Here is a 27115-nt window from a genome sequence, read left to right as displayed (position 1 = left end):
TCCCTAAAACTGACCTCTGTCCACTTTTTTCCCCTACTCATTAATACTGACTTTTCTGCTCTATTTCATGCTTTAGAATTAGTAGGATAGTGTTAATAAAAATTTTTAGACTTACCCTCACAAATATCTCAGGATATATATTAGTTCTTTCAAGATAAATTTGCTACATTCAATCTGTTTAGATTATGATCCAACAAATAAATTCCTGAAAACTCAAATTCTCAGAAAGAATCACAGAGCTTCCTCTGTGACATCTCCATGACAGATACCTGATTTGCTCTCTCTGGGAGAAAGGTCAGTATCTCCACATGAACATTGTGAACTGTGCTGTGCCTTCATTTGGAAACCTAGAGATTTTTATACCTCAGGGCAACATATAGGGACAGGTGAGTGGTATGCTTTCCTTTTGTAAAATGGGAGATGCATGACTGTGCAATTAGAGATGGGAAAAGTGAATCAGTATGATGCCTGGACCTCAGTTGTAAGAAAAAGTACATGAGGAAGCTAAGAACGTGAAAACTTATTCTCTTCCAAGGGCCCGTTCCCCTAAGTCCCTTAGATGAAAAAAATTTTTTGTGTACCATATACATTGATTTTCTTGGTCACTATGCTCCAAAGATTGATGTCAAGAGTCTGACTGATGCCAGACTCTTTTCACTGCTACCTCTCCTCTTTCCCTCATCCATTCCCTGAATTTTGACTACCGTGGATTATTCCTAAGTACGCAATTCCTTTTTCTAAATTCTAAATCCTCATATTGAACAGCCCACCAGAATAGCTGCTGAGATGTCTTCATGGGCACATCATACCTAAAACTGAACTCATTTTTACTCTGCTCTCCACTAGTAAAGTTGCTCGCTATCTTAGTTAAAAACTTTACCATTATCACAGAGAATCATCTTAGACTACCCACTCCCTAAACCCAGCTCCTAAAATTTCCCAATAAGAAGTCCTCTTCATATTCTATCTAGACTATTTCACTTGTCTCTACTGACTTCTCACCACCTCCCAATCCATCCTCCATACAATTCTCTCTTAAATGAACTATTAACCATACTAATCCTTCACTGTTTCCCAAAATCTATAGGACAAAGTCCTGATGTTTTTGAGACTCCTTTCCCCATCCCCACCCTGAAATGTCTCCTCCCTACTTCCTTCTCACCTCATATATTCCCAACTTTTTTTCCCCTAAATATATACTATTAATGCTTTTTCATACTTCTATACCTTTGCACAAGCTGTTCTTGTTTCCTGAAGAGCAAACCCTCTTCCATATCCTCTCACACTTGCCCTTCAGGACCTAACTCAAGAGATACCTCCTCCTAAGCCTTAACTATCCTTTTCAGCTAAGGGCTGGCACTCCCTCCGTTATGCCTCTACTGGATCTTGCACTTTGCATTTTATCTCTCTCCAACCAACATACTAAATAGCATAAATTTACCTATTAGGCTCCATCGTAAGTGAACAGTAACAAAATTAACAAACAGTGAACATTTAATAAGTGCTTATTATGAATTATATACTGTTCTAAGTACTTTTATTTGTATTAGTTCATTTAATCTTTATGGTAACTTACTGAGACGAGCACTATTGTCATTCCCAATTTACAGACGAGAAATCAAATGCAAAGAGGTTAACTTTGCTCAAAGCCACTCAACTAATGAATAGCAAAGCCAGGCGTCACACAATTTGGTTTCTAGGCAAAGATGAATGAATAGATCTTCCTACCCCTACCACCAAGCACCCAGCATATAGCAAGTTCAATAAATGTTAAAGCACCTCTGAACATTTTATATATGATCCAATTTTAAAACATTTTCCCACGAATGTCACCTGGGTAAGGTGATTTAATGCTAGTGTGAAGTTATGAGTTGTGTAAAATGTTTTAACTCCCACTCTAAGGTAAACTATTCTTTCTATAGAAATATACCATTCAGGTAGAAGGAAATAAAAATAGTGTAACTGGGTTAATCAAATTTTCATTGTCTGAACACTCCATAGTCAATGCTATTTCGGTCCCTCTTCATGTTCTGGCCTCTAAAGTCTTTCATCCATCCTTTGTATCACCCACAAAACCATTCAGTATTATATACAGAAATGAAAAACATCTGCTACAGCCAAATTAACTTCTGCTCCACTTATTTTTTAAATTCATCTGAATAAGGGTTTAACTCCCACAATTACCAATCTCCGTACTTGATCTGGCCTTATCCTATCCCTATCTACATTATATCCTTTCTCATTATATCCTGGCCATAGGGGCCTTATTTTCCTTCAGCATGCCAAACTTGTTCTTGCTTGGAGAGATGGTCTTAATTCAGATCTTCACAGGGCTAGCTAACTCCTTGTCATCCTGGTCTTAGCTCAAATATCACCTCAAAAGGGCCTCATTCACTTCCCTCTCTGAAGTGGTAGGCCCACAGCCACATCCTGGACACTAGGTAGCATGTTACTTTATTTTTTCTTTTTATTTGCTTACATTTTGCTTGCCAGAAAATATGTTCCATTACAACAGAGACCTCCGTATATATTCCAAACACTTGGTACAGTGCCTGGCACATATTCAATAGTTATCACACAGTAAATATGTTAGGTAATTTGAACATTGAAGGTACCATTTAGTACTAAAAGCATTTGCTCTACTATAATTCAGATATGCAATCAAAGTCTATGGGGTGGGGGGGGGAAAACTCAATGCTTTTCCAAGTTCTAAGATCTGTAAGACGCCTTAACTTATCACCTTTTTGTTCCACAAAAATACATAATAAACTAAAAGTAACATAGAAAGATAAAAGACATGAGAAATATAGATTAAAAAATTCAAGACTAGGTAAAAACATACCAAAATGTAAGTCATAAGGGCCTACAAGTTCAACTTTAAATCTGACTTCATTTCCCAGCAGTCAAAGCCAAATAGGAGAGGCATGAGTAACATAACTCAACAGAAAGGATAAAAAATGTCATTTCCTCAATCAAATTAAATTTTGATTGAACGTATATCAGTATGACAATGTTTTTGAACTAAGATAGAATACAGATATCAAAATGCAGTTAACTCTAACATGAATTTTCTTAAAATATGAAACTTATCCTAATTAATTTTTTGCAAGAATCATGCTATTTTATAGGTTATTATAGCTAGGTACCACCTCAAGGATAAGAGTAACAAGATTAGAAACAGGAGAGTCAGGACAGACTAAATTAACAAGTGACAGAACATGCATGTAGCCACAGATTTAGATTTTGACATTCCTGAACATCTTGCCAAGAAATATATATTTTCCCGCAAAAAACTGTTGTTATAATTGAGAACAAGCATTTCTGACCAGAGATTCCCTAACAAAAATCAGGTTTACTAATAGAAGTATTTCTTTTTCATCATTCTTACACCTATATCTGGATGGTTTGGAATGCAGAAGCAAAGAGGACAGTCTGTGGAACCCAGTAATTATGATTTAGTTGTGCAACCATTTTAAAAGGTAAGAAAAACAGTAAAAACAATGAAGAAATGAAGGGAACCACCAGACATATAAAATACTACACTTTCACAGTGTTCAGTACAGGTGAACACTCAATACAGAGTAATTTCTTGCCAACTTAGAGCTGGTTATGTTTCTGAAAAGTTGGCAAAACCATCACCTGGCAATGAAAAAAAACCTCATAAAAAAAGGAGGGAAAGGCGGGGTTTTAATCCTTCTGGATGAGAGCCTCTGAGAATCTTGATGAAAATATGGATTCTCTCACCAGAAGAATGTGCATAAAAATTTTGCAGAATTTTGAATTTATTTTTAGAAGACCCCCAACATATAAGTCACAATAGAAAGTCATTTCTTTCCAGCACTGAAAAACCTACTCTGAGTTATCTTCTTCAAGAGTTCAGAAAAACTACACCTGTGATCTACCAGTTTTGGGAAATCAAGAGTATACTTATTCAAGTTTCTGACTCAGCCATTAAAAATCGTTTAAAATTTACTGTTATTTTCATCAGGGAAAAAAATAACACCATGACCACAAGGGATAGCACCAGTTAGGCAAAGTGCTATGTAACCACCTGGTTCTTTTTCAAATTACTGTGGTGCTTAAGGGCTTTTTGTATCAAAACAGTAAAACAATAGTGTCTCCATTCTTTGCTCCATCTCAAAAAATTAAAGAGAGGTGGCAGAAAGAGGAGAAAAAAGAATATTTAGTTTTCATTTGTTTAAGAGGAATATAATAAACTTCACATTTACAAAAAAGATCTGATTTTTAAATTTTGGTATATAAATAAAGCACCGTGCCATCTCAAACTGTGGTTGGCAAAGATGTAGTTGGTGCGAGATTACTCTACCAACACTTAAAACAGATGTCTTTTGTGCATCCTAGAAAAGAAAAAACTAGAAGCTACATAAAGAAAAAACACTGAATACAAGATTCTGAAATAATACAAATATTTTTCTTGAAAAAATGCAACCATGAAACATGGATACCAACTTATGAATAAACTATAGTTCACAAATAACTTTTCACTCAGAGCCAATAAGCCTGGGCATTATGCATACAAGTACACAATTCTAACTAAGAACCAGAGGCAAACTTGGTCCCTGACCTCAGGAAGCTGACAATCTTTGACAATCTTACAGGAGGGATAGTCAACAAGCAAATACAATCAGAGAATAGAACACACAGGATTCTAAAGAACATCTGACATTTTTTTCATTTTTAAAATCTGAAGTATAATTTAATGCATTAAAATACACTGATGTTATGTTTGATTCAATGAGTTCTGACAATTGTATAATCTCATCAACCATAACTATCACCCAAAACCATCACTGCAGAAAGTTCCCACATCACCTTTAAAGTCATTTCCCCCTCCCACTTTCTGAGTGCTTTCATCACAGATTAATTTTGCTTGTTCTCAGATTTCATATAAATGGATATTTTATTCTCTATAGGTGTCTGGCTTCTTTCACTCAACATAATGTTTCTGATATTTATTCTTGTAGGAGCAGTTTGTTCCTTTTTTCTTGCTGAGTAGTATTCCATTTTATGAATACTACAACTCATTCTCCTATTGAAGAACATATGGGTTGGTTCCATTTGAGGCAATAATTAATAAGGCTATAACATAGTTTTCATAATGCTAATAGAAAATAAAGCTAGATCAATTTTTGTGATGGCAAGAATATACTAAAAAGAGAGAGAGAAAAGCAACCTAGGAAGAATATTTTAAAAAGTTGAGTAAGTCCTAAAGAGATACTTGGTGTTTCATTAAGTCTGTTAGATGCTCTTGTGGTATGCATCTTCACAGCATTTGCCATTCTAAACTGTTTCAAATCTGTCTCCCCCACTAGACTAGAATCATGTCTATCTGGGTTCACACCATTGTATCCACAGCACCTGGCAAATAGGTAACATTCAGAGATGGGAAAGGTTTTTTTAAGGGTATTTGTATTCGTTTTCTATGGCTGTGTAACAAATTACAACAAACTCGATGGCTTAAAACAACATGTATCATTATCTCATGGTTTCAGGGGTCAAGAGTCCAGGCACAGCTTAACTGGATCCCCTGCTTAGTGTCTCACAAGGCTGCAATCAAGGGGTTACCAGGGTTGGACTCTCATTTGGACTCAGTTAGGGAAATAATTCACTTCCAAGCTCACTTAGATTGCTGGCAGAATTCATTTCCTTGAGGACCCTGGTTTCTTGCTGGCAGTTCTCTGGAGCCTCATAAGGGTCTGTCTGCAGTTCCTTGCCACATGGACTTCTCCAACATGGCTGCTTAGTACTTCATAATGCCAACAAGGAGAGTCTCTGGTGTGAGTCCAGTAGTAAGACAAAAATTTTATATAACGTTAACATAATCATGGAAGCTACATCCCAACCGCCCAAACTCTGTCCACCACTCTATTCTTCAAAGACTATCAATAGATAAGCTCTTTCAAAAATAAGTCATTCTGTGAAAAGATTCACAGTCAATTATAATTCTAAGAGGTTTTTTTTGCAAAGTGTAGCATAAGATTTTACAAAATTGGCTGGGTTAACACGTATTCACCTCGTAAATGAGAAGGCAACCAGTGCCACCAACAGAAATGATCAATTATGGATGCCAAATGTAAGCATAAGAGAATTGAGAAATAAAGGAAAGGAACAGAATTTCACAGAGATAATAAAAGTGAAAACCAAAGTGTTAGAACACCAATGATTACATCCAGGATTAAAGGTTTTCTGTTCCTTCTCTTTACCTTGTCTAAGAACTTTCAGGCTACACAAGGTACCAGATCTACATAAATCCCACTAGTTAGGAGACTACATATATACCCAAAATTCACACTAAAGGGAACAGAAAACAACCAAGGCAAGCGAAGAGTACAAAGCATCAGCTCAAGCTGGCATTTCAATCTACCTTTTATTATTCCTGCCATCTAGTGGCAGGATCAAAAACAAAAGCATGCCACAATGACATGCTAATAAATAAGTACATGAGAGGAAAAAAACCCCAATTTACTAACACTATTAAAATGAACAATCTAAATCCAATCCTACCATGTGATACATATAAACACTGTTTATATAATCATATTAAACACACAGCCAATTTTATAACTATGGAAACTCATATGTGAGGATATATTCAAGCCTAATACGATTATAGAGATTCATACCAATATTTAAGTAACAACAGCAAAACAATAAAATTTCAAAGGATTACTAATGATACAGAATAAAGAAGTCATTGTTTTTTTTCTTTTTTTTTTTTTTTTGCAGTACGCGGGCCTCTCACTGTTGTGGCCTCTCCCGTTGTGGAGCACAGGCTCCGGATGCGCAGGCTCAGCGGCCATGGCTCATGGGCCCAGCCGCTCCGTGGCATGTAGGATCTTCCCGGACCGGGGCACGAACCCGTGTCCCCTGCATCGGCAGGCGGACTCTCAATCACTGCGCCACCAGGGAAGCCTCAAAGAAGTCATTTTTTACTATTTTATTATTACTCGGTCAATTCTGAAGTTTGAAAAGACCCACAAACGCAGACTGACCACTACCACACCATCAAATCATGACTCATTTATGTAAAAGCAGTTGCTACTGGGTCATAAGAGAACTCTCACTAACCTCCCTGGCTCTTACAGCTGATGAGTGGGTCATTTTGACTCGAGGTATTCCATAAGCAGAGAGCATGCTGTATGTATCAGATGGACAAACTACCTGTTTCTCTACTCCTGAGCAACACATGGAAAAAAAACAAGGGTTGTTCAAAAGCTGGAAATGTCCTGCAGAACTTCTCTGTACCATCCCACTTAAGGTGAAATGCATTACAAATGAAAAAGATATCAGATCTCCCAAGAACACACAGAGCAAAACTACTTTCAAACATATATCCATATTTTAGTTCTCTCTCAACTTCTGCCTTAACTGGCAATGAGAGCTATCAGTTTTCTTAAGTATCCATGTGAAACAGGAGTATGTTGTGCTTTATAAAGGACACTTAATAAACTGAAAAAAAGAAAAAATGATGAGAAGCTGGCACCAAAAAATTATATCAAAATAAGTATCTTAATGCCATTTAAAAAATCTAAAAAAAATTTCTAGGATCACATATAAAAGAGTGTATTTGATAAATTAAAATTATCCAATGATACTTTTTGCTCAGTTAAATGCAATACAGACTGAAATCTAAAAAAACCTACACGAAAGGCAGATGCACACGCCTTCATGTATTCTTTCTCCCTACGTGTATGTGTAATACACATTTTAGTCAGGCACACATTCATATATAATTGCAACAAGATCTCCAACAAATGTTATATATATAAACATGTTGATTTACATTTATTTATTGTTATTAGATATTTCTAACATTGCCATTATATAATCATTATGTAATATACTATATAAATAAGATTTCCAGCTAATAAGCATTTGATATATAAATATGTATTATAATACATATATTTAAGTCAAGACACATATTCATATACTATAGAAATAAGATTTCCAACTAACAAGCACTATCTATAGTAGTAATATCCCATGACCCACAATTTGCTGTGATTAAAGAACCAAAGTGGTTTTGGTCAACTAATAAATTCAAAAGCTAAGCAAACATTCAGGGAGAAAGCAATACCAAGAGATAAACTAAAATAAAACGGCTACTCAAAATAAGCAATGTATACAGGCCTTCTCTGGACATCTTAATTTTTAAGACCTAAGGGAAGGCGTATTCATAAGCTATATTGCAATGTTAAAATCTGACAAATTTCCAAGTACTGAAGAGCTGGGTGTCAAAATACTCAACTTAGTCACCAAGACAAATCGGGGTGATGGTATAAATGAGCAGATACTTGTTTACTTATGAAAAAATATATACGCTCCCATTATAATGTGGATATACTCGATGGTCACAATGCAGTAATTCTTTCAAACCTGCAAGCCTGTCAGTCCTAGTTATAGCTCTGTGACTTTGAGAGAGTCACTTAGTATCATTAGGCCTCAGGTTCCTCATCTATCAAATAAAGCAACTAGATCAGTCTTTCCCAAACTGCATTGCACTGAACACTAATTAAAAAGCTACAGTGATTCCTAAATTAAACATGTAAACACTGTATTAAATAAAATCAATACTGTGTTCAAGAACTTCTCAGATTTTAACATGCATTGTTAAATAAGTGTATGGGGTATTCAGTTTTTTCCAAATTTAAATTATCATAGGTTATTTAGTTTTGAACTACAATTCCTGGGATATGTGTTCTGCAGAATACACTTTGGGTAAGTACTCTAACAAACAATTTCTATGTTCTCTTCTAGGTATGAAGTTCATTCTACATTCCAGAGGGGGGGAAAAAGTGATCCAGTTTACCTAGTTTTAGTCACCCCATTTTCAAACAAAGTGTCAGCAAACATACTCAAGCAGTTATGAAAGAATAAAGGGAGAGTGATTCAATTTTCTCCTCCCTTTTGACCCACATTTCAGGCTTGAGGAAGAGGTGCTAGGAAATAGTGAACTATAAGAAAGTTTTAGTATCCTTCACATATCAAAGGTAATTTTATTAATTTCTATAAACTAATAACATGTATTGAACTCCTCAGAGAATAGAATGTTTTTGGTATACTCTTATTTTTAAAATGTGTTTATTCTGAGAATTACAAATGTTACAAATGCATTTATTGAATTTTAAATGAACTTAATTTTTTCCCTCTTTTCTACAAATGGTGTTGTACTATACTCAATCTGGTGGAATCTAGCTTTACACTTTTTGCCAAATTACCTGACACCTATACTTTATCATGGGAACATTATAGCAAATGTTATATGTCAGTTTACTTCTTGAGGAAGGGTAACTAATTCTCATGCAGGACACTGGAATTGGAAGAATATGGGGCTGGGAAAAATAAAAATGAATGAGAGGCTCAGCCTTGTGATGCTGGTATCACTGGTGGAAAAAAACACTTCTGCCTCACAGTCCAAAGATGCTCTGAATTCCACTATAGGTCAAAAATCCCTCCAGTTACGTACAACTACTATTATCACTTTCATTTCCGCCTTTGAATCTTGGACCCAAGAAACCTGAAGTGACATGAAAATAAGTCATGCTGCCTGAAGCATTGCTTTTACACTGGGGAGCTGTACTGAGGTGTCTGTCTTCAACATATAGAACTGTAATGATCAGAAACTGTACTTGTACAAAGAACAATTTCCCTAAATTTGAGGGTTGGGAAGAAGTGTCTACAAGTTTATTTCTGTATACTGTGCATTTGCTCAGGCATGAGAGAAAGTTGCCTCATTTTATTCGAAGTCTTACATTGTAGAATTCAGAATTGCTCTGTGGCATTTTCAGTTTTAAAGCAACTCAGCTGCGCTTGATGCGTGCCTACAATGTTCTTTTTAAAGTACTTATGGCAAATATTTGAATATTGTGAATAGCTTTATTAGAATTATTATTAAACATTCTTACCACAACACTTATGAATCTTAATTTTCATGATAAACTTTTTAAGTAGGGTTAGTCAAGGAAATCTCCAATATCAGCCAATTCCTTTCCACTGTGTTCTGAGAACTCCAGCAAACCCTTAAAGTGAGAGACTGAGTGCAGAACTAGTTTGGCTATCAACACAAGTGTTTGAAATGTACTGGCAGATCGTGAATGAATGATCCAACTGAATAATTTAGAGGAAGAAAAGTGAGGACTGGGGAAGGCAGCAAGACTAGAGAACTTGGACCTGAATGTACTGGTTCCAGCTCCATCACTCTGGCACCACCAGGCCTGTATCCTAACAGAAGCCAAACTTTATCTAAAACATTATAATTGACCATAAATGAATTTTAAAAACCTGTAAATTTTTCCAAGCGTCAATCTTTTTTTTTTGGGGGGGGAGGTGTAACAAGCAGATTGATGTCATTTCATCATGCCATTTCATAATTGTACATGTTTGCATATGCTATTCTTTTTTTTTTTTTTTTTTTTTTTTGCTGTACGCGGGCCTCTCACTGTTGTGGCCTCTCCCGTTGCAGAGCACAGGCTCCGGATGCGCAGGCTGAGCGGCCATGGCTCACGGGCCCAGCCGCTCCGCGGCATGTGGGATCCTCCCGGACCGGGGCACGAACCCGTGTCCCCTGCATCGGCAGGCGGACCCTCAACCACTGCGCCACCAGGGAAGCCCGCATATGCTATTCTTTATACCAAAAATATCCCCTGAGGCTGGCTGACTTCAAGGCCTACTTTCTTAACACACTAAGCAGTACTGACTCTTCTCATCTGTAAAATGGGGGTAATAAAATATCTATCTCACAGGACTGCTTAAGGACCAATAAGCCACAAAATGCAGCAAGATTTGCAACAATTTTAACCTCGACTTAGTATCACCTCCCCCTCACACACCAAAATACAAAACAACCCAGTAAAAAAACGGACCAAAGACATAACAGATATTTTACAGAAGAGGAGATAAAAATGATAAATACACTGTGGTAGCCAGTGTCCTAAGATGGCCCGAAACAATTGTCCCTACTGGTATATGCATCTTCTCCCTTGACTGAGAGATTGGCCTGGCAACTTCCTCTCTCGGGCCACTCTTTCTTAGAACCCAGCCACCATGCTGTGAGGGCAGTCCTAGCAGCGCCCCCCCCCCCAGGTATGTACCCTAGCAAACATGTACACATATGCATCAGAATATATAGTTTTTAATGTTCACAGTAGCATTATTTATTCATAAAAACAAAAAACAGGAAACCCAAATGTTAATCAACTAGAAAATGTAAAAATGCAAGTCAGAGAAGCTTATATGTAGGATACTATTTTTTAAAGCTCCAAACAAAGCAAAACTTAGGAATATACTGTCTAGAAATACATACATGAACTGTTTTTTTTTTTTCCCCCAAAGGAAATGTTAAATAGAACTCAGGATGATTGTTTCCTAGTGCTAAGAGGAAAACCAGGAGGATAGGCTAGAGAAGGAACATGAACAGATGTGAAATTGATAATGTTTTATTTCTATAGTTAGGTAAGGGTTTCACAGGTGTTTATCATTATGTTCATAATTACATATATGGGTATATACTGATACATTCTTTTATATGCAAGTTGCATTCTCAATATAGTTTGATTTACAAAAATTTTATTTATAATATTGTGGCCAATTCATATCACACAATTATGACATCCAAAACTTATTACACACTTTTTAAAAGTCTAAATGATTATTTCAGAAGGAAAATCTTTTTTTGTTGTTGTTTTAAATTGTTTATATCAGATACTTCATTTAAATGCAGTAAATTATTTTAACAACCAAAATAAAGTATCTTAGAAAAGATCTCCCTTTCTAATGAAGTGACTGACTCATTTTTAACAACCTTCAAAAAATATCCTTGGGCTTCCCTGGTGGCGCAGTGGTTGAGAGTCCGCCTGCCAATGCAGGGGACACGGGTTCGTGCCTCGGTCCAGGAAGATCCCGCATGCCGCGGAGCGGCTGGGCCCGTGAGCCATGGCCGCTGAGCCTGTGCGTCCGGAGCCTGTGCTCCGCAATGGGAGAGGCCACAGCAGTGAGAGGCCCGCGTGCTGCAAAAAAAAAAAAAAAAAAAAAAATCCTTATATTTAAAAAGATTTTAGTTGCGCCTCAAGTTCATTTTTCTACTTTGAACAAATGACTGGGCTTTACACAGTTGTTTTTTTTAATTAATTAATTAATTTATTTATTTTTGGCTGCGTTGGGTCTTTGTTGCTGAGCGTGGGCTTTCTATAGTTGCTGTGAGTGGGGGCAGCTCTTCGTTGTGGTGCACAGGCTTCTCATTGAAGTGGCTTCTCTTGTAGCGGAGCATGGCCTCTAGGCACACAGGCCTCAGTAGTTGTGGCACATGGGCTTAGTTGCTCCACAGCACGTGGAATCTTCCCGGACCAGGGATCGAACCTGTGTCCCCTGCACTGGCAGGCAGATTCTTAACCACTGCACCACCAGGGAAGTCCTTTTACAGTTTTAAGATTACAGTTCATCTGCTGTACATTGTTTCATTATCCTATTCTTTCAAGTGTCAGAAAGCTGCTTAGCATATTAAAACAAAAGTCTTCTTTAGCTAACTAGAACAAAAATATTAAGATTGAAATTAAACTTCCATGAAGCAAGTTTATTAAATTTTTAAATTTAACATATTCAATAGTTTAATTGTCAATTTATTCAACAAACCCTACTCACTGTAACAGATTTTTTTTAAAGGCACACTAATGGATGAAGGCTAAAAAAAAACATTTTTAAGCAAAAACATCTTGTGAGATCATTACAGCACATCAGGTTTAGGACTCACAGGAATGCTGCTATTATTACATGGAATAATAGTATAATTAAAGAGCTGATTAGTCATTTTGTTAGAGCTCAATCCATAGTAAAAGAAGATAAATATATATCTTGGTTTACTTAACTCTTAAGATCTACAATATTCAATGATCCTCCCAATGACTAGACATAGACAAAACTATTTCCACTGCAGACACTTTAATGGAGACAAGCAACTTATTTCATCCCTAGTGAGTATTTTTATTTAGTATCCTTTAACCTCTTATGGTAAAGTTTAAATGAGATCAGAGCTGGGATGGCTTCCTAAAATGTTGCTTAATTTCCATATAAATTACCTATTATCATAAAGTTAAGAGCCAAGAAACTAAATGGATCATTAATCTAATCCCACCCAAACTCATCATTTGTATGATTTAGTATATTCTAACTAGTGCCTCTGTATACAATGATCATTTCTATTCTTCCACATCAAGATATTATTTCTCATGTTCAAACAAAACACCAGCTTGTGAATTTTACTTTGGTTGCTGATATCTTTTTTCATTTATCATCTCAAAAGTTAACAACACTGGAACTTTTATCATTCATATAGTTATTGGATATTAACTTGTCTGTCTTTTCTTATTCAATGTTCCTTAACTAGTGAGTTAAAACTTGAGACAGAGCTTTTACTCAAGAGTTGTTTGTATTTGGAAGAAATACTTCTGTAACTAAAATCTCCCTCCCTTAAAGTTCTTCCTAAGGTATCCATCTATCCAACTAGCCATCTCTCAATTGCTGATGGCAATCACTGATGCTCACATAAACTACTTCTATAAGCATTATCACCTCCTTTCTTCAACTCTTTCCTTCTTAAGATTAAAATGACACTTTTATTGAGAGCAAGATTTTGATGTTCACTATAAGAGGTTCACCATAGCAATTCCAGTGTGTGTGTAGGGGCTGGGGGTGGGTGGTGTTTTTCAACACCACCAAGCAATTCTCTGACACCATCTGCATTTTCTACAATTCAACTGACACTATCTACCTGGAGAGAGCATCAGATTCCACAGGTTAAGGGCTCAGTCCTGCAAGACTGTGCACCCCATCAACTTCAGATGCCAATCAGAAGTTCACGTTGTCACCTGTGCTTCTAACCAACTGGCTACAGATGGGAGGTCCAAGAACCCCTTGGGTTGGATTAATATACTAGCTCACAAAATTCAAAGAAATATTTTGTTAAGTACATCACCGGTTTATTATAAAAGGGTAGAACTCAGGAACAGCCAGATGGAAGAGATGGTATGTGGGAAGGGGTGCGAAGCTTCCATGCCCTCTCCGAACCCACCACTCTCTCTCAATCTCCACATGCTCACCAACCAAGAAGCTCTCCAAACTCTGATCCTTTTGGTTTTTATGGAGACTCCATTACATAGTCATGATTGATTAAATTATTAGCCACTGGTGATTCCAGTGATTAAATCACCTCCAGCTCCTCTCCCCTCCCCAGAGGTCAGGGGGTGGGACTGAAATCTCCAACCCTCTAACTGGGGTTGGCTCCACTGGCAACCATCTCCCATCCGTAGGTGACCCAGGGGCTTTCCAAAAGTCACGCATTAACATAACAAAAGACACCTTTAAAGCTCTCAACATTTAGGAAACTCCAAGGGGGATTTAGACCAAATATGTACTTCCTATTAAAAATCACAACATCCCAACTACACATATGATTTTCCTGACAGCACAGTCAAGTCCAAGGTTTATCAAGGTATTACACGATAAGCACTTCCTGTACTATTACTATCATCACCAAAACATAAAATGTGGTTATCATTAAGGATAAAGGATCCATGTTAATATAATTGAACACTCACTAAGTTCCCAATATAATGTAGTTATTCTGGGAAGAAAATTTTCTTAAGGATCTTCCGTTTGTCTTTCTATAGTAACAGTAACAATAAATTGTTGTTATTATCATTCATTAGAGGGGGAAATGAGCACCATATCACCACAACAGTATCTCGCCAATTTAGGCAAAGAATGCCAATTTAGGCAAAGAATGCCAATTTAGGCAAAGAACGAATAATAACTTAGTCTCCTTGAGTGTTTTTACATTACACGTGTTAAAATCTTCAAAATGGCTCTGGCCTATTTAGTTAAATGAACAGTCATAAAATTTAACTGAAGTAAGTCTACTTTATACTGGGATTAATAAAACTTGTACCTATACTTCACGTAAAGCAGATAAGCTATACTGGATTATTATTTCTGAAAGAAGTATGCTGGGCATGTTTCCTAATAGTTAATACATTTCAGAAAAATATCCCTACTTCCCTGAAGAAGTCACACAAGAGGAATACTAGCGGTGTTAAAATAGCGTAAATCATTAAGTTGGACCATTATCCAAACAGAGCCTAATTCAAAGTTTCTCTCTGGCATGTGGATTTGGGGGAGAAAGCGTAATAAGTATATCTTCCTTATGATACTTGATTTAAATTTTAAGTTTGAATTCTTTAGAAATATTGATTGACTACATTGGAAGTTTGAAGAAAGACAGTCCTAGATTTAAATTCTTCTTCAACTAATAATGAATTAACCATACAGTCTTTTATTTGTTCACAAACGAAATCGACGGTTATCCATTCAAGTAGCATGGGTTCCATAGTAATGCACAGCAGAAAAATACCAACCAATTTCATCAAAATCATTCTGACCAATAGATAGAAATGCATTAGAAGCATTCATGTTTATTTCACTTAAGAACTGCTTTCTAATTAAAAGCTCATAAGCTGGAATCACGTTTCCAATAGTATCTTTAAATCACTTGCTAATATATAATGACGAATTCTCATATCCTAATAGATTCTAAGTTCCTACCTAAAGATCAATGACCTTTTACCATTCTTTGAATACAACTTTTTATCCCCTCAAGACAGTTTCTGAAAGGATCCTACTACTATCATACCTCTCCTATTCTTCCTGAAGACTAAGACAACTACTAAATCAATAGAGATAAAGATATTGAGACAGGCTGGGACCTGGGACCCTTTATTGCAGTGCTTGCACCTGGACAAACATCTCCTGGAGCAACAGAATACAAAGAAACTGAAAAGGACTAAAAATAACGTGTGCATACTCAGTTGGGGCCAATTATGAACAACATGATACAAAACAGCCAAAACCCAACTGCCCTTTCTGAGGTGCCAGGACCAAAATCAGGTACTGCGAATGATCCCTGCACACAGCATCACCAAGGGGGTAGGAAGACCCCCTAAGCCACCCCTCTGGCCCGACCCACCAATCACCCCTACCGTCACCCCAAAGGGACCAGCTCGGGGAGCAAGAAGGAGCAAGCTCCCGCTCAGGGAGCAAGCAAGGGATCCCGTTACTTATTTTTGCTCCCTCCTGCTGCAGCACAAGTCCCAGTAAAGTCTTGCCTGAATTCCTCATCTGGGTCTGGCCTTGAACCCGTATCTACTGATTAAAGAGGCCTTGTATCAATTTCTACTGATTGAAGAACCCAGGTCGGTAACAATATGGGAAAAGAACAGAAGTGGTGGCCAAGGAAGATTGGAAGAAAGCAACCAGAAAAACAACATTCAGAGAAACGAAAGCTATTCAGGAGCCCATGATATCAACACAAACAAAATCACACACAACCCAGGGTCAATAATCCTCTACAAAAATACCAATACATTAAACAGTCCAGTCTTAGGGTTTTCCTAAATTCCTATAGTTCAGATCCCCTTTCAACATTCTCTTTCCTTCTTTCTTTCAAGAACTAACTACAACAACTCTTTTCCTTGCATAAATTTTAATATATATTCTTTAAAACGAACAACAGTTGGTAAAAGCTTCAGTTTAAAATCCAGTAATTTTGCATTTATGATTACTTGATTATCATTTGGCTCTTGAAAGTGATGTCTCCTCCCCCCAACAACCCTCTTCTTTGCAGTCTGTGTCTGTTGAAAGATTACATCTCTCTGGCCAGTTAATACCTTTAAAAAACTTGTCAAGGTTATCTAGAGACAAGGTTGACTAGAGCTCAGTGTTCAACCATGAAGACAATCTTTTTATCTCAAGTGAAGACAAGGATGCTTTCTCTTTCTAACAGATACTTCCTTCCTGCTGCAAAAGAGCAGGCAACCTCCTCGGTGAGTGAGAAGCCTGGTTAATGAAATTATTGCTAAACCTTATTATCCACATACACTCAACAACCCTTGATCAGTGAAGATGAATCTTAAAAACAATGATGAGCAAAAAAAGCAAGACACAAAAGTCACAAGTGCGTTTTTCTAAAGTTTTTAAATAGGTAAAACTAAATTATATTACTTAGGAATGCACTCAGAATTATACCACCTAGGGGAAAAAGCAAGAATGTAATTATTGTAAAGTGTGTGGCGTGGAAGGGGATGGATTGAGAAAGCACACACCAAGAATTCTGAGGTCATGGCAATTTTCTTGATTACATGAGTGATGGTCACATGGGTGTTTATTTTATAATTACACTGTATATTAGGTTTAAATACTTTTCAGAATGTGTTATATTTCACCATAAGTGAAAAAAATTTTTAAAGGCTGAAACTGAACATCTTCTCACTGATAATAAAAAGCCTCTGTAGAATACATTTCTTTTCTCATTTATGTAAATATTTAAGACATTTTCAAAGAATAACTCAAAAACTACAAGAGTGCTACCTTCCAATAACTCTGTATTCCATTATTTTTCCTGTGGATTACACAAGTAAGATCGTATAATTTAGTTTAACAATAAAAACTTCTTAAATAGGGTGTATTTTTCTTTACAGGAGTTACGGGTGTTATAAGAGTAAGAATGAACTGCTTAAGAGAGTAGATCTAAAAAGTTCTCATCACAAGAAAAAAAAATTGGGGGTAACTATGTTAAGGTGATAGATGTTAACTAGACTTACCCCGGTGATCATTTCAAAATGTATACAAATATTAAGTCATTATGTTGTATATCTGAAACTAATGTTATATGTCGACTCTACCTCAATAAAAAAAAAAAAAAAGCATTATGGTCACAAGTGAGTTTCCAAGCATGATTCTTTTCACCAACTCCACCCATCTGGCCAGCAACAAACAATAATTTCAGCTGCGCATATACTGGCACTTTAGAAATTAATTATGAATGAATATATTTTAATTTTTTAAATAGTACAGAAAACAGTATGTGCTGTAATATTATCTATCCATCTATCTATAGAAAGAGAAGTCCAATAATTTAAGTTTAAAAATCAAATTCACTTGAAGTCATTTGCAGGTTGGAGAGTTTGCTAGATAATATTAAAGAACAGAACACCCATAGTATGAAGAAAAATCTTTACCTGAGAATAGCTAATAAACCTTTAAGGCATGAAAAAGATATTAAAAGGAAACCCCAAAAGAAACATTACCAACTTGGTTATCAGCAAATCGCTAATACTTTACTAAGAGAAACAAAATTTCTTTATGTTTTTATGCATTAGTATTTCCCTTGGGATAAGAATAAAGAAAAATTAAGAATGAAGGAAAAAAAGGTCAAAAAATAAAAGTTTGAAAATTTAAACTATGGAAATTATTAAGTTATGGAAATTACAGATAACTGATGCAGTTTTTAAAATCACTAGTTCTAAAGAAGCCAAACTTCACACAAAAGCTGTTTCCATGACTAAACTTGAATTGCCAACATCTCCCACACTGTCAATTTAAAGTGAACGGTAGAGGGCTTCCCTGGTGGCGCAGTGGTTGAGAGTCCGCCTGCCGATGCAGGGGACACGGGTTCGTGCCCCGGTCTGGGTTCGTGCCCCGGTCTGCCCCGGTCTGGACACGGGTTCGTGCCCCGGTCTGGGCCCGTGAGCCATGGCCGCTGAGCCTGCGCATCTGGAGCCTGTGCTCCGCAACGGGAGAGGCCACAACAGAGAGAGGCCCATGTACCGCAAAAAAAAAAAAAAAAAAAAAAAAGAATAAAGTGAACGGTAGGGACTTCCCTGGTGGTCCATTGGCTAATACTCCTCGCTCCCAATGCAGGGTGCCTGGGTTCGATCCCTGGTCAGGGAACTAGATCCCACATGACAACTAAGAGTTCGCATGCCACAACCAAAGATCCCACACGCCACGGATTTGATGACCTAAGACCTGATGCAGCCAAATAAATAAATACTTTTTAAATAAAGTTATCTCTAAAAAAATAAATAAAGTGAATGGTAGACACTAACTTCCCCTCATCTTCTGAAGTAACAATTTTCAAACAACTTCTCAAAAACTTCCTCTAATGCAAACACAGATGCAAAGAAAACAGAAAAGAATCTAGCCAAGCCACAACTGCACCACCTTAGAAAAAGTACTTCACCACTCTGGCAATCAGCTTCTTCACCCAGAAAACAAGCCAATCCAACCAACATATACTCTAAAAGTCCTTTACTCTATAGAATTCTGAGTCTACTCCAAAAGTTTAACTTCCACCCCATAATTCTCTAACTCAAATGGCTTAATATTTCCAACCTCATTACTCTGAACTTTTTACGGACAAATGTAAATGAAAACAACATTCAGTTGGATTCAATCATCTTTCCCTCTAATTCAGCTATTCCCTTAAAAGCCCGTCTCTGAAAATTCCCTAGTCATTCAGGTATAACAACTTTAAGCCACCATCAACTCTTCTCTCTTCCCTACATCAAAACAAACAAAGTAATTAGCCATCATCCAACTAATGAGTCTGGTTAGCTTGAGCAGGGACTGTGCCCAGGGCATTTTGATAGGTCAATGTGTTAAGACTTAAATCAGGGCCGCTGATTAAAAAACATTAAATTAAATGGAGGACACGTTCATTTAAGCCTGCCTTGGAGGCAGAGAATGCAATAAAAAGGACATAGATTTTGTAGAACAGGCGGAGACATAGATTTTGGAGAACAGGTGGACCTGTATTATTCAATCCTTGAGAGGAATACTGAATTGAAATATTTTTTATCTACAGAAATAAAAGATGTTACCTGATCTCTTCAATTCTAGGATCTAAAATCAAGTTATAAGACAAGGTAAAAAACTAAGTATCTACCACTATTTAGAACACATGTTAAAGTTACCCTGCAACACTAAGTTCCAAAGAAAGAAAAAAAGTCACAGATGATATGGTCAAGTACCAGTCACAATTTTCTAGAAATTTGTTTTCCTAAAAATAGTACAAACTTCTCCAACATAAAGACACCAACTTACATACAGGTTATACTCGAAAATATGTTTAAATGTCTTTCATTTAAAACTATGAAAGCACTTTTCCAAAGAAATAAAGCTCCAAATAGTAGTTAGGTTTCCTGGAATGTCTACAAATGCCAGTTAATGTACATTTATCAATACTAAAACATGAGAGCCTCGAGCAGTTGCTCCTATTTCTTCCAACCCTGACCTAACAACCATTTTTTTTTAATCTTATGGTATTGACACTTTCTATCAATTTCTAAATCCCTGGAAATTATTCATGTAAGAAAAAGGTAAAGTAAGGACACAGAAACCTTCTCAGAAAAGAGTAAGAGGTTTAAAAACAAAAAATGTCCACCCGAATAAGGTAAAGCAAATAAAGGAGTGAAGATGGAGTAGCAGGTTAACCATTTACATTTTTTTCCTTTCAACAGTATTAATTTGCCCATATAGTATAGTTGTGGGTCCTACATTATTTGAAATGTTTTCCTATCTTCCTATTTATTGTAGGGACTGACAGAAGCCACTTTTGCAATCATACATAAAACTCCATTAAGCAGGGCTTCCCGGGTGGCGCAGTGGTTGAGAGTCCGCCTGCCAATGCAGGGGACACGGGTTCGTGCCCCGGTCAGGGAAGATCCCACATGCCGCAGAGCAGCTGCGCCCGTTAGCCATGGCCGCTGAGCCTATGCGTCCGGAGCCTGTGCTCCGCAACGGGAGAGGCCACAACAGTGAGAGGCCCGCGTACCGCAAAAAAAACAAAAAACCCCCGAAAACTCCATTAAGCATTCCATGTGGATAAAACATGGCAAAGAAAGAGCATAAGACTCATCATAGTAAGCAACAGGCTGACCAATAAAAGGCTTCTAATAATTCAAAAGTTTAGGAGTTCCACATAAACTAAATCTAATAAAACCAACATCAATATCTTTCTAATAACTTCAGAGTTTCTCCTGAGACACCAGATTCAACAGTCATTTAACAGACTTGGGCTAATGCAATGACTTATGATGTAGGTTAGGTAAGTTACTAACCAAAACCTAGGATGATTGAATCTGGTTCTAACCTGCACTCCAATCAAAGACGATATATAAACAGTATTTATACTCATTATATTCAAGTATTATAGAAAGTAAGTGCTACCCAGAAATAAGAGCTCCTCTTTATCATGGAGTTGAGGAACAAAGATAACATTCATTACATTACAGTACACTATCGGTATCCTACAAGTAAGATTTAAAAACAGTAATGGACAGATAAAAAGATACGATAAAGCAAATAAAGTAAATACTAACCGTAGAATCTACATGTTCAGTATGAGTGTTCATTGTAAAAATCTTTCAACTTTTTTGTATGCTTGAAAATTTTCATAACAATTAGCATTATACAGGTCTACTGAATTGTAGGGTGCTTTATAATTGAAGTTAACTGCAATATTGTCTTTCTCTAATAGCACTAAGTTTGCAAAGTAAACAAATTGAGGAAAAAAATATGATTCAGTCACTGGATAATATTAATCTTTCCGGTATTTCTGAGAGCACATATGCACTGATTAATAAGATATCACGATGAAGAGAACTTTTAACATTTTCTCTCATACCCCAAAGCACCCAAAACTTATTGAGAGCATAAAAATCAGAGACAGATCATAGGCAGACTAGTAAGTTTCCTCATATTCATAATAACTGTGTCAGAGCCTATAATGCAATCCTTATTCTAAGTTTCTACGACCAATGTTGTCTTTATGCAAACTACTCATGGCAGTATGTCATGTGCAGTATTATTCAAGTTAGCCCTCAACGTATGAATACTCTAAAGCAAGAAAAAGTTCCAAAGTGGTTGCTGACAGAGCCTAACTCCCCCAGGACATGCCTCAGGAAACCCAGGATTACTACCTATAGGAGCCACCACACTCACTCAATGGGATGAGGTCCAATCCCATCATCCAACCCAGCAGCTCAAGGCACTCCTTTCACCTCCTCCCTGAGTGTTCCTACAACATAGAATGATCTCAAGAGCTCAAGGCTAGAAAAGTTTTAAATTACAATGAAATCAGTGACAGTATACAATAAGTCCCCTACATATGAACGAACAAGTTCGTTCCTCCAAGAGCACGTAAGTAAGTCTAATTTGTTCCTAAGTCCAACAAAGTTAGCCTAGGTACCCAGCTAACACAATCAGCTACATAGTACTGTACTGTAATAGGTTTATAATACTTTTCACACAAATAATACATAAAAAACAAACACAAAAAATAAATAAAACATTTTTAATCTTACAGTACAGTACCTTGAAAAGTACAGTAGTACTGTACAACAGCTGGCATACAGGGGCACGTTCCCATCTTTGAAAGTTCCCAACTTGAAGGTTCGTATGTAGGGACTTACTGTACCTATTCTGAAGTGCATTTGGACTGCTGTTGCTAATGATTCCATAAAGTGCCTTTTTAAGATTTAGGGATGTTTCTGATCTAAAATTTGTTTTGTTACCCATTTTCTCTTCTTCAGAACTGAGGTGAATAGCCTCTTTTTGTCATCTGCAAAGTGAAGAAAAACATGGAGACCTCAAAGTACAGGAAGTAGTCCCCAACTTACAAACAGCTTATGTTCCAAAGGTTTATCACTCCTTTGAAAACATGTTTGTACTAATTAACCTATTTATACCATAGTTTCTATGAAAAAATGCATCCCAATTTTCAATTCTAAATTGCAGCTTTCTGCCCTGCAAAAAGGCATCTGCTGCCCTTTTACAGCTAACTGCAGCCACTCAAAGCTCAGAGAAGTCTCCTTCTAGGGCTCCAAGGAGAACCCCCTACAACCTGTGCAGGCAGGGAAAAATGCAACTCTTTTATAGGGAGCTTTTCCATCGTCTCTGTGGGAAAAGCTACCACAATTTAACAAGATAATGGTTATGGGAAAAGCACCTGGTTAATATGAAAGCATTAATAGTTACAACAAAAATAAGTAGGAACTAGATTCTGCTCCAGATAAAAAGAAGATAAAATTAGGTGCTGTTAAACTAGTTGGTCAACCAAATGTTTGCCAAGTACAGACAACAAATTCTCAAACTGTGTCCTCATGTCTGATCAAGTCAACTGATAAGGGAGGAAATTACTAAAGTGAAGTGGTGGAGATCATTACCAAAAATGCGACGAAGTTCTAAAAAAGTGCAGTGTACTTTAAAATTCAATAAATACTATTGAACATCACATACCAACCCTTATAACAACTGGTAAGATTTATAAAATAACTTGAATGACAAACTTAAAAAACAAGTATAACTTTGTGACAATGAGTCACCTTTGGCAGCTAACTAGAGTCTTACGCAATTTAAGTACTAATGTTAAAATTTACAGAAATAACTCACAATCAAACAGAGAAAGTAAACTTTTCACTAAAAAGATTTCAGAAGTGAATCCAGTACAGAGACATGAGAAAAAGGGATCAGGGAAAGCCAGAATAAATTGGTTTGTGGATACACAACCTGAGAGGAACATTTAAACATTATTAAAGGTTCATGTTACTACTACATGTTAAAACAGTAATCTGAGAGACTCCCAAGATAGTATAACACTAGAATGCTTGTAGAATCAAAGTGCTGGTACTATTAGTAGCTTTGAAGGAAAACCACTTTTAAAATTCAAATTTTTCAACAGGAATGGATTATAAAAATAAGATGCCTAACTGAGATCTTTGAAAGACATGAAAAGAAAAACATAAGTGAGCAAACACGGGATTTTTTTTTTGACTGAAAATTCTCTCATTAAGTCACCTGAATTATACTTACGACATTAGATTTATACTGGCCAATCTCCATTCACAATAAAGGATAGGGACAATTCCTTTTTATAAAAGGCTATTTACTACTAATCAGAATTACCTAACATTATGAACATAAACACAAGCCGAAAACCTACATTAAGTAGGTCTTTAAGACTGAAGAGATTTATATACCTTTACAGTATATGAATTAAAATTCGAATGTAGAATGTCATTCATTCTACTAAAGGATGTTTCTGAAATGTGTTTTATGCACAGAAAGATGCAAACAGATTTTTGTGTGAGTAAAAAAGGGTTATGCTCTCCAAGCATATTCTTGAAACTAGAGAAGAAATCAACTTTTAAGTTTTTGCCATATTGAAAAAAAAAAACTTCTCTGTGAAGCAATCCGATAAGACTTTTCATGATTATAATACTCAATTTTAGTAGAAACTCTTTGGCTCACTTGATGCAGATTTCTAATCTTCCTTCAAAATTAGGAAAAATATCAATCATCTCATCATTCAGTTGTGAATTTTTCTGCAATCCTTAATTTAAGCCTCAATGTTACTACTAAACATTATGCAGCCTTCTGTTTATAAAAATGATACTCTCCAGAAATATTATTCACAATTTTTGTTACCCGTAATGTTTGGTCAACCATGCACTTCTGCTCTTGTAAACTGAAAAAACACAACTTTCTCTTTTTACATGTTCAGCAAAACATTAGCAGTTTTCATTTTCTGGTTTCAATTTCATTTTTATCTAATTTGCTTATGTGTTTCAAAGCTAAGACTAAGAAAACTCTGTCTAGTTCATAAGCGTCACAGTAATTTATTTTCTTCTGTGATTCCAAGTAACACAGAAGTTGTTTTTTTTTAAAAAATCAAACCTCTAAAATGGAAAGGAAACGTTTCATGGAAGCATGTCACAGCTGTTAACTGCCTACCTAAACTGGATTCTCCACAAGTGGACCCCTCTGGTGTTCAACAGATGATGCACTACCAATTTTTCTATCTGTAACAGAACTTCAATTGGTATTTTAATATATGGGTAACTCACTCCCCCAAATATTTATTATCCATATATTTAGTAACTCTCAAGAAGATTCTCTCTCTGTACTTCCAATGACAAATACCCTCAAGTTTAGTTGGGCCTAATTATAAGGAAGTAAGATGAACTCAAGGGTGATGGGTCAAGAAGATGAATTAAGTCAGTTTAAAAGGCATAGACTAGGGCTAAAACAAAAAACAAAGAAAACTTAACCCAGGTTGGTCAAGTTGGAAAAAAAAAATAAAGCACTCTTCCTATCTAAATAATTCACAGACCAGTGAATTAAGTTAGCTAAATTAGCTACTGCTCTTTATGTGGTAATTTCCTAAAACATTCAGGTCAGTCCCTGATACCACGTGAAACTTCAGTATTACAATCCAGCGCTCCCCATCACTATGGTACTGTTTGTTCTCTAATCCACAAACCTTCCTGCAAAGACCAATGAAGGAACTACTGCAACGCTTTCGGATATTGTGCATAACATACTGAGGGTGACAGTTTGGCTCACAGAGTAATGAGCCTGCTCTAAAAAGTAGCCCAAGATAATTGCGGACCGGTGAGGTGCAGAGTGCACTTAAAGACTTGAAAAAAAAGCCACTCTTGAAAATATCTAACATTAAATAAGCGTCCCTAGCTTTCAGATCACTTTTAGGGTTCTTATTTCCTTTCCTCCAACACCTCACTCCCTCGCTTTTTCCCTTCCCGTCTGAGAGCCAAGAGAAACACGGTAAAAGCGTGCAACCGCGAGGCTGCGCCGACGAGACTCCTGCACATCTGGACTCACCTCCAACTGCAACAGGGCACCCCCTGGGCGAGCCCATCCCAACCGGCCGAAAACGCGCGCGAGAAGCTGAGAGCAGGCGAGAGCCGCGGGCGGGGAGGCGGATAGTCCGCCGCCCGGCGCGGCGGGTCGGACTCTGCGGGCCGAGGCGGCTACGAAGAGAAGCGTTCGCCCTCCTGGGAGTCTGCAGACTCGCCCGACCCGAGTCAAGGTCCCGCTCGGGCCCCGACGCCCCGCCTCGAGCGGCGCGGGGGAAACTTCGCTTGCAGGCGGGGGCGCGCCCGAGCTCGGGACCAGTGGCGGGTCCGGGCAGAGCGCGGGGCGGTGGGGGGGGCGGGGGGAGGGAGGCGCCGGTCCCGGTCCCGGGCCCACGGCGGGGGAGGGGCGGCGGGCACTTACCACGGGTCGAACTCGTGGATGATGCTTTCGAAGCGGATGACGGCGAAGAGGCGCGAGCTGAAGCCAGCGAGCCAGGCCAGGAAGAGGATGGTGAAGGAGAGCAGCGACTGCCAGCCGGCCGGCTGCGACAACCCCCCGGACAGCCCCGCGGGGGCCGGCTTCGGTGCCGCGCCGCCCGCCGCCTTGTGCGCGCACTGGGCCCCGGGCCCGTGGTGGCCGTGCCGGCTGTTCCCCAGGGCCATGAGGCCGCTCCACGGGGATGAGTTGAGGGACGACTTGTGCTTGCTCTCCGGGGCCGAGGGCTCCGCCATGTTGTGCCCCGGCGGCGGGTCTTGCTCCGCGCCGCCGCCGCCGCCGCCGCCGCCGCCGCCGCCGCCGCCGCCTCCTGGTCCGAGGGGTGCTGGGCGGGGACCCGGAGGAGGAGGAGGAGGAGGAGGAGGAGGAAGAAGAAAGAGGAGGAGGAGGGAAGAGAGCCGCGCGCGCCTGCCCTTAGCGCCGCGAGGCCGGGGGACGGGGGGTGGAGGCGGCGGCGGGGAGTCTCCGCCTCAGCAGCGGCCGCGACCGCCGCTCTCTCAACTCGGATGGCCCCTGCGCCCCTCTAGCCATCCGTCTTCCCAGTGCAGTTGCGGCAGCGGCGAAAGCCGACGGGACGAGGGCGCCAGAGAAAAAGCAGGAGCAGACGGAGGCGGCACCACGACTCGTAGCAGCAATGACATTCCCCCCACACCCGCCGCCCGCCCCGCCGTGAGGAGCAGGAGGAGGAGTCCTGGGGAGTCCGGGCGGAGCTCAGGCTACCTCTGACTCCGCCCCCGACCCAACAGGAACTGGCCCCTACGCCTGTCACAATGCGACAGGTCCGTTAGGGGGCGGGCCCAGAACCGCGGTGCTGGCCAATGGGGGCGCGAGCTGGGGCGGGGCTTGGCCCAACCGTTCTCCCCTCCCCCTCCCCGCCTCGCGCTCGTTCGCCCGGAGCGGCCTGGCTGCGCGGTTACTGCTTCATTGTCAGTTGAAAGACGCAGTTTCTCGCGCCTGTATTGGCGGCCAGGAGGGGCGCTAGGCGACTCCGCGCGTTGCTTCGAGCTGAGCCGGGCCAAGGGGGCGGGAGGAGGTCGAGGACAGACGGGCGGCCTCCTTTAGAACCGGTTTAGGGAACGCAGGGAGCGCCGCGCCGACTGGCCGGGCGCTCGCG

At 38.7% G+C, this 27115-nt stretch overlaps 1 protein-coding gene across 1 annotated transcript in view; it reads right to left on the bottom strand.

The window, feature by feature from the left end:
- Window positions 1-26665, bottom strand: part of STT3B (STT3 oligosaccharyltransferase complex catalytic subunit B) — a 98046-nt gene extending 71381 nt beyond the window's left edge. Inside the window, exon 1 of the mRNA XM_004317622.4 lies at window positions 25927-26665. Coding sequence (XP_004317670.1) covers window positions 25927-26237 — 311 coding nt within the window. The 5' untranslated portion in view covers window positions 26238-26665. The remainder of the gene's footprint in view (window positions 1-25926) is intronic.
- Between the last annotated feature and the right edge of the window lie 450 nt (window positions 26666-27115).

Source organism: Tursiops truncatus, chromosome 10, assembly GCF_011762595.2.
Source record: "Tursiops truncatus isolate mTurTru1 chromosome 10, mTurTru1.mat.Y, whole genome shotgun sequence".
Lineage (NCBI taxonomy): Eukaryota > Metazoa > Chordata > Mammalia > Artiodactyla > Delphinidae > Tursiops > Tursiops truncatus.
Note: the sequence above shows the minus strand (reverse complement) of the source record. Positions and strands in the feature narration are given on the sequence as shown.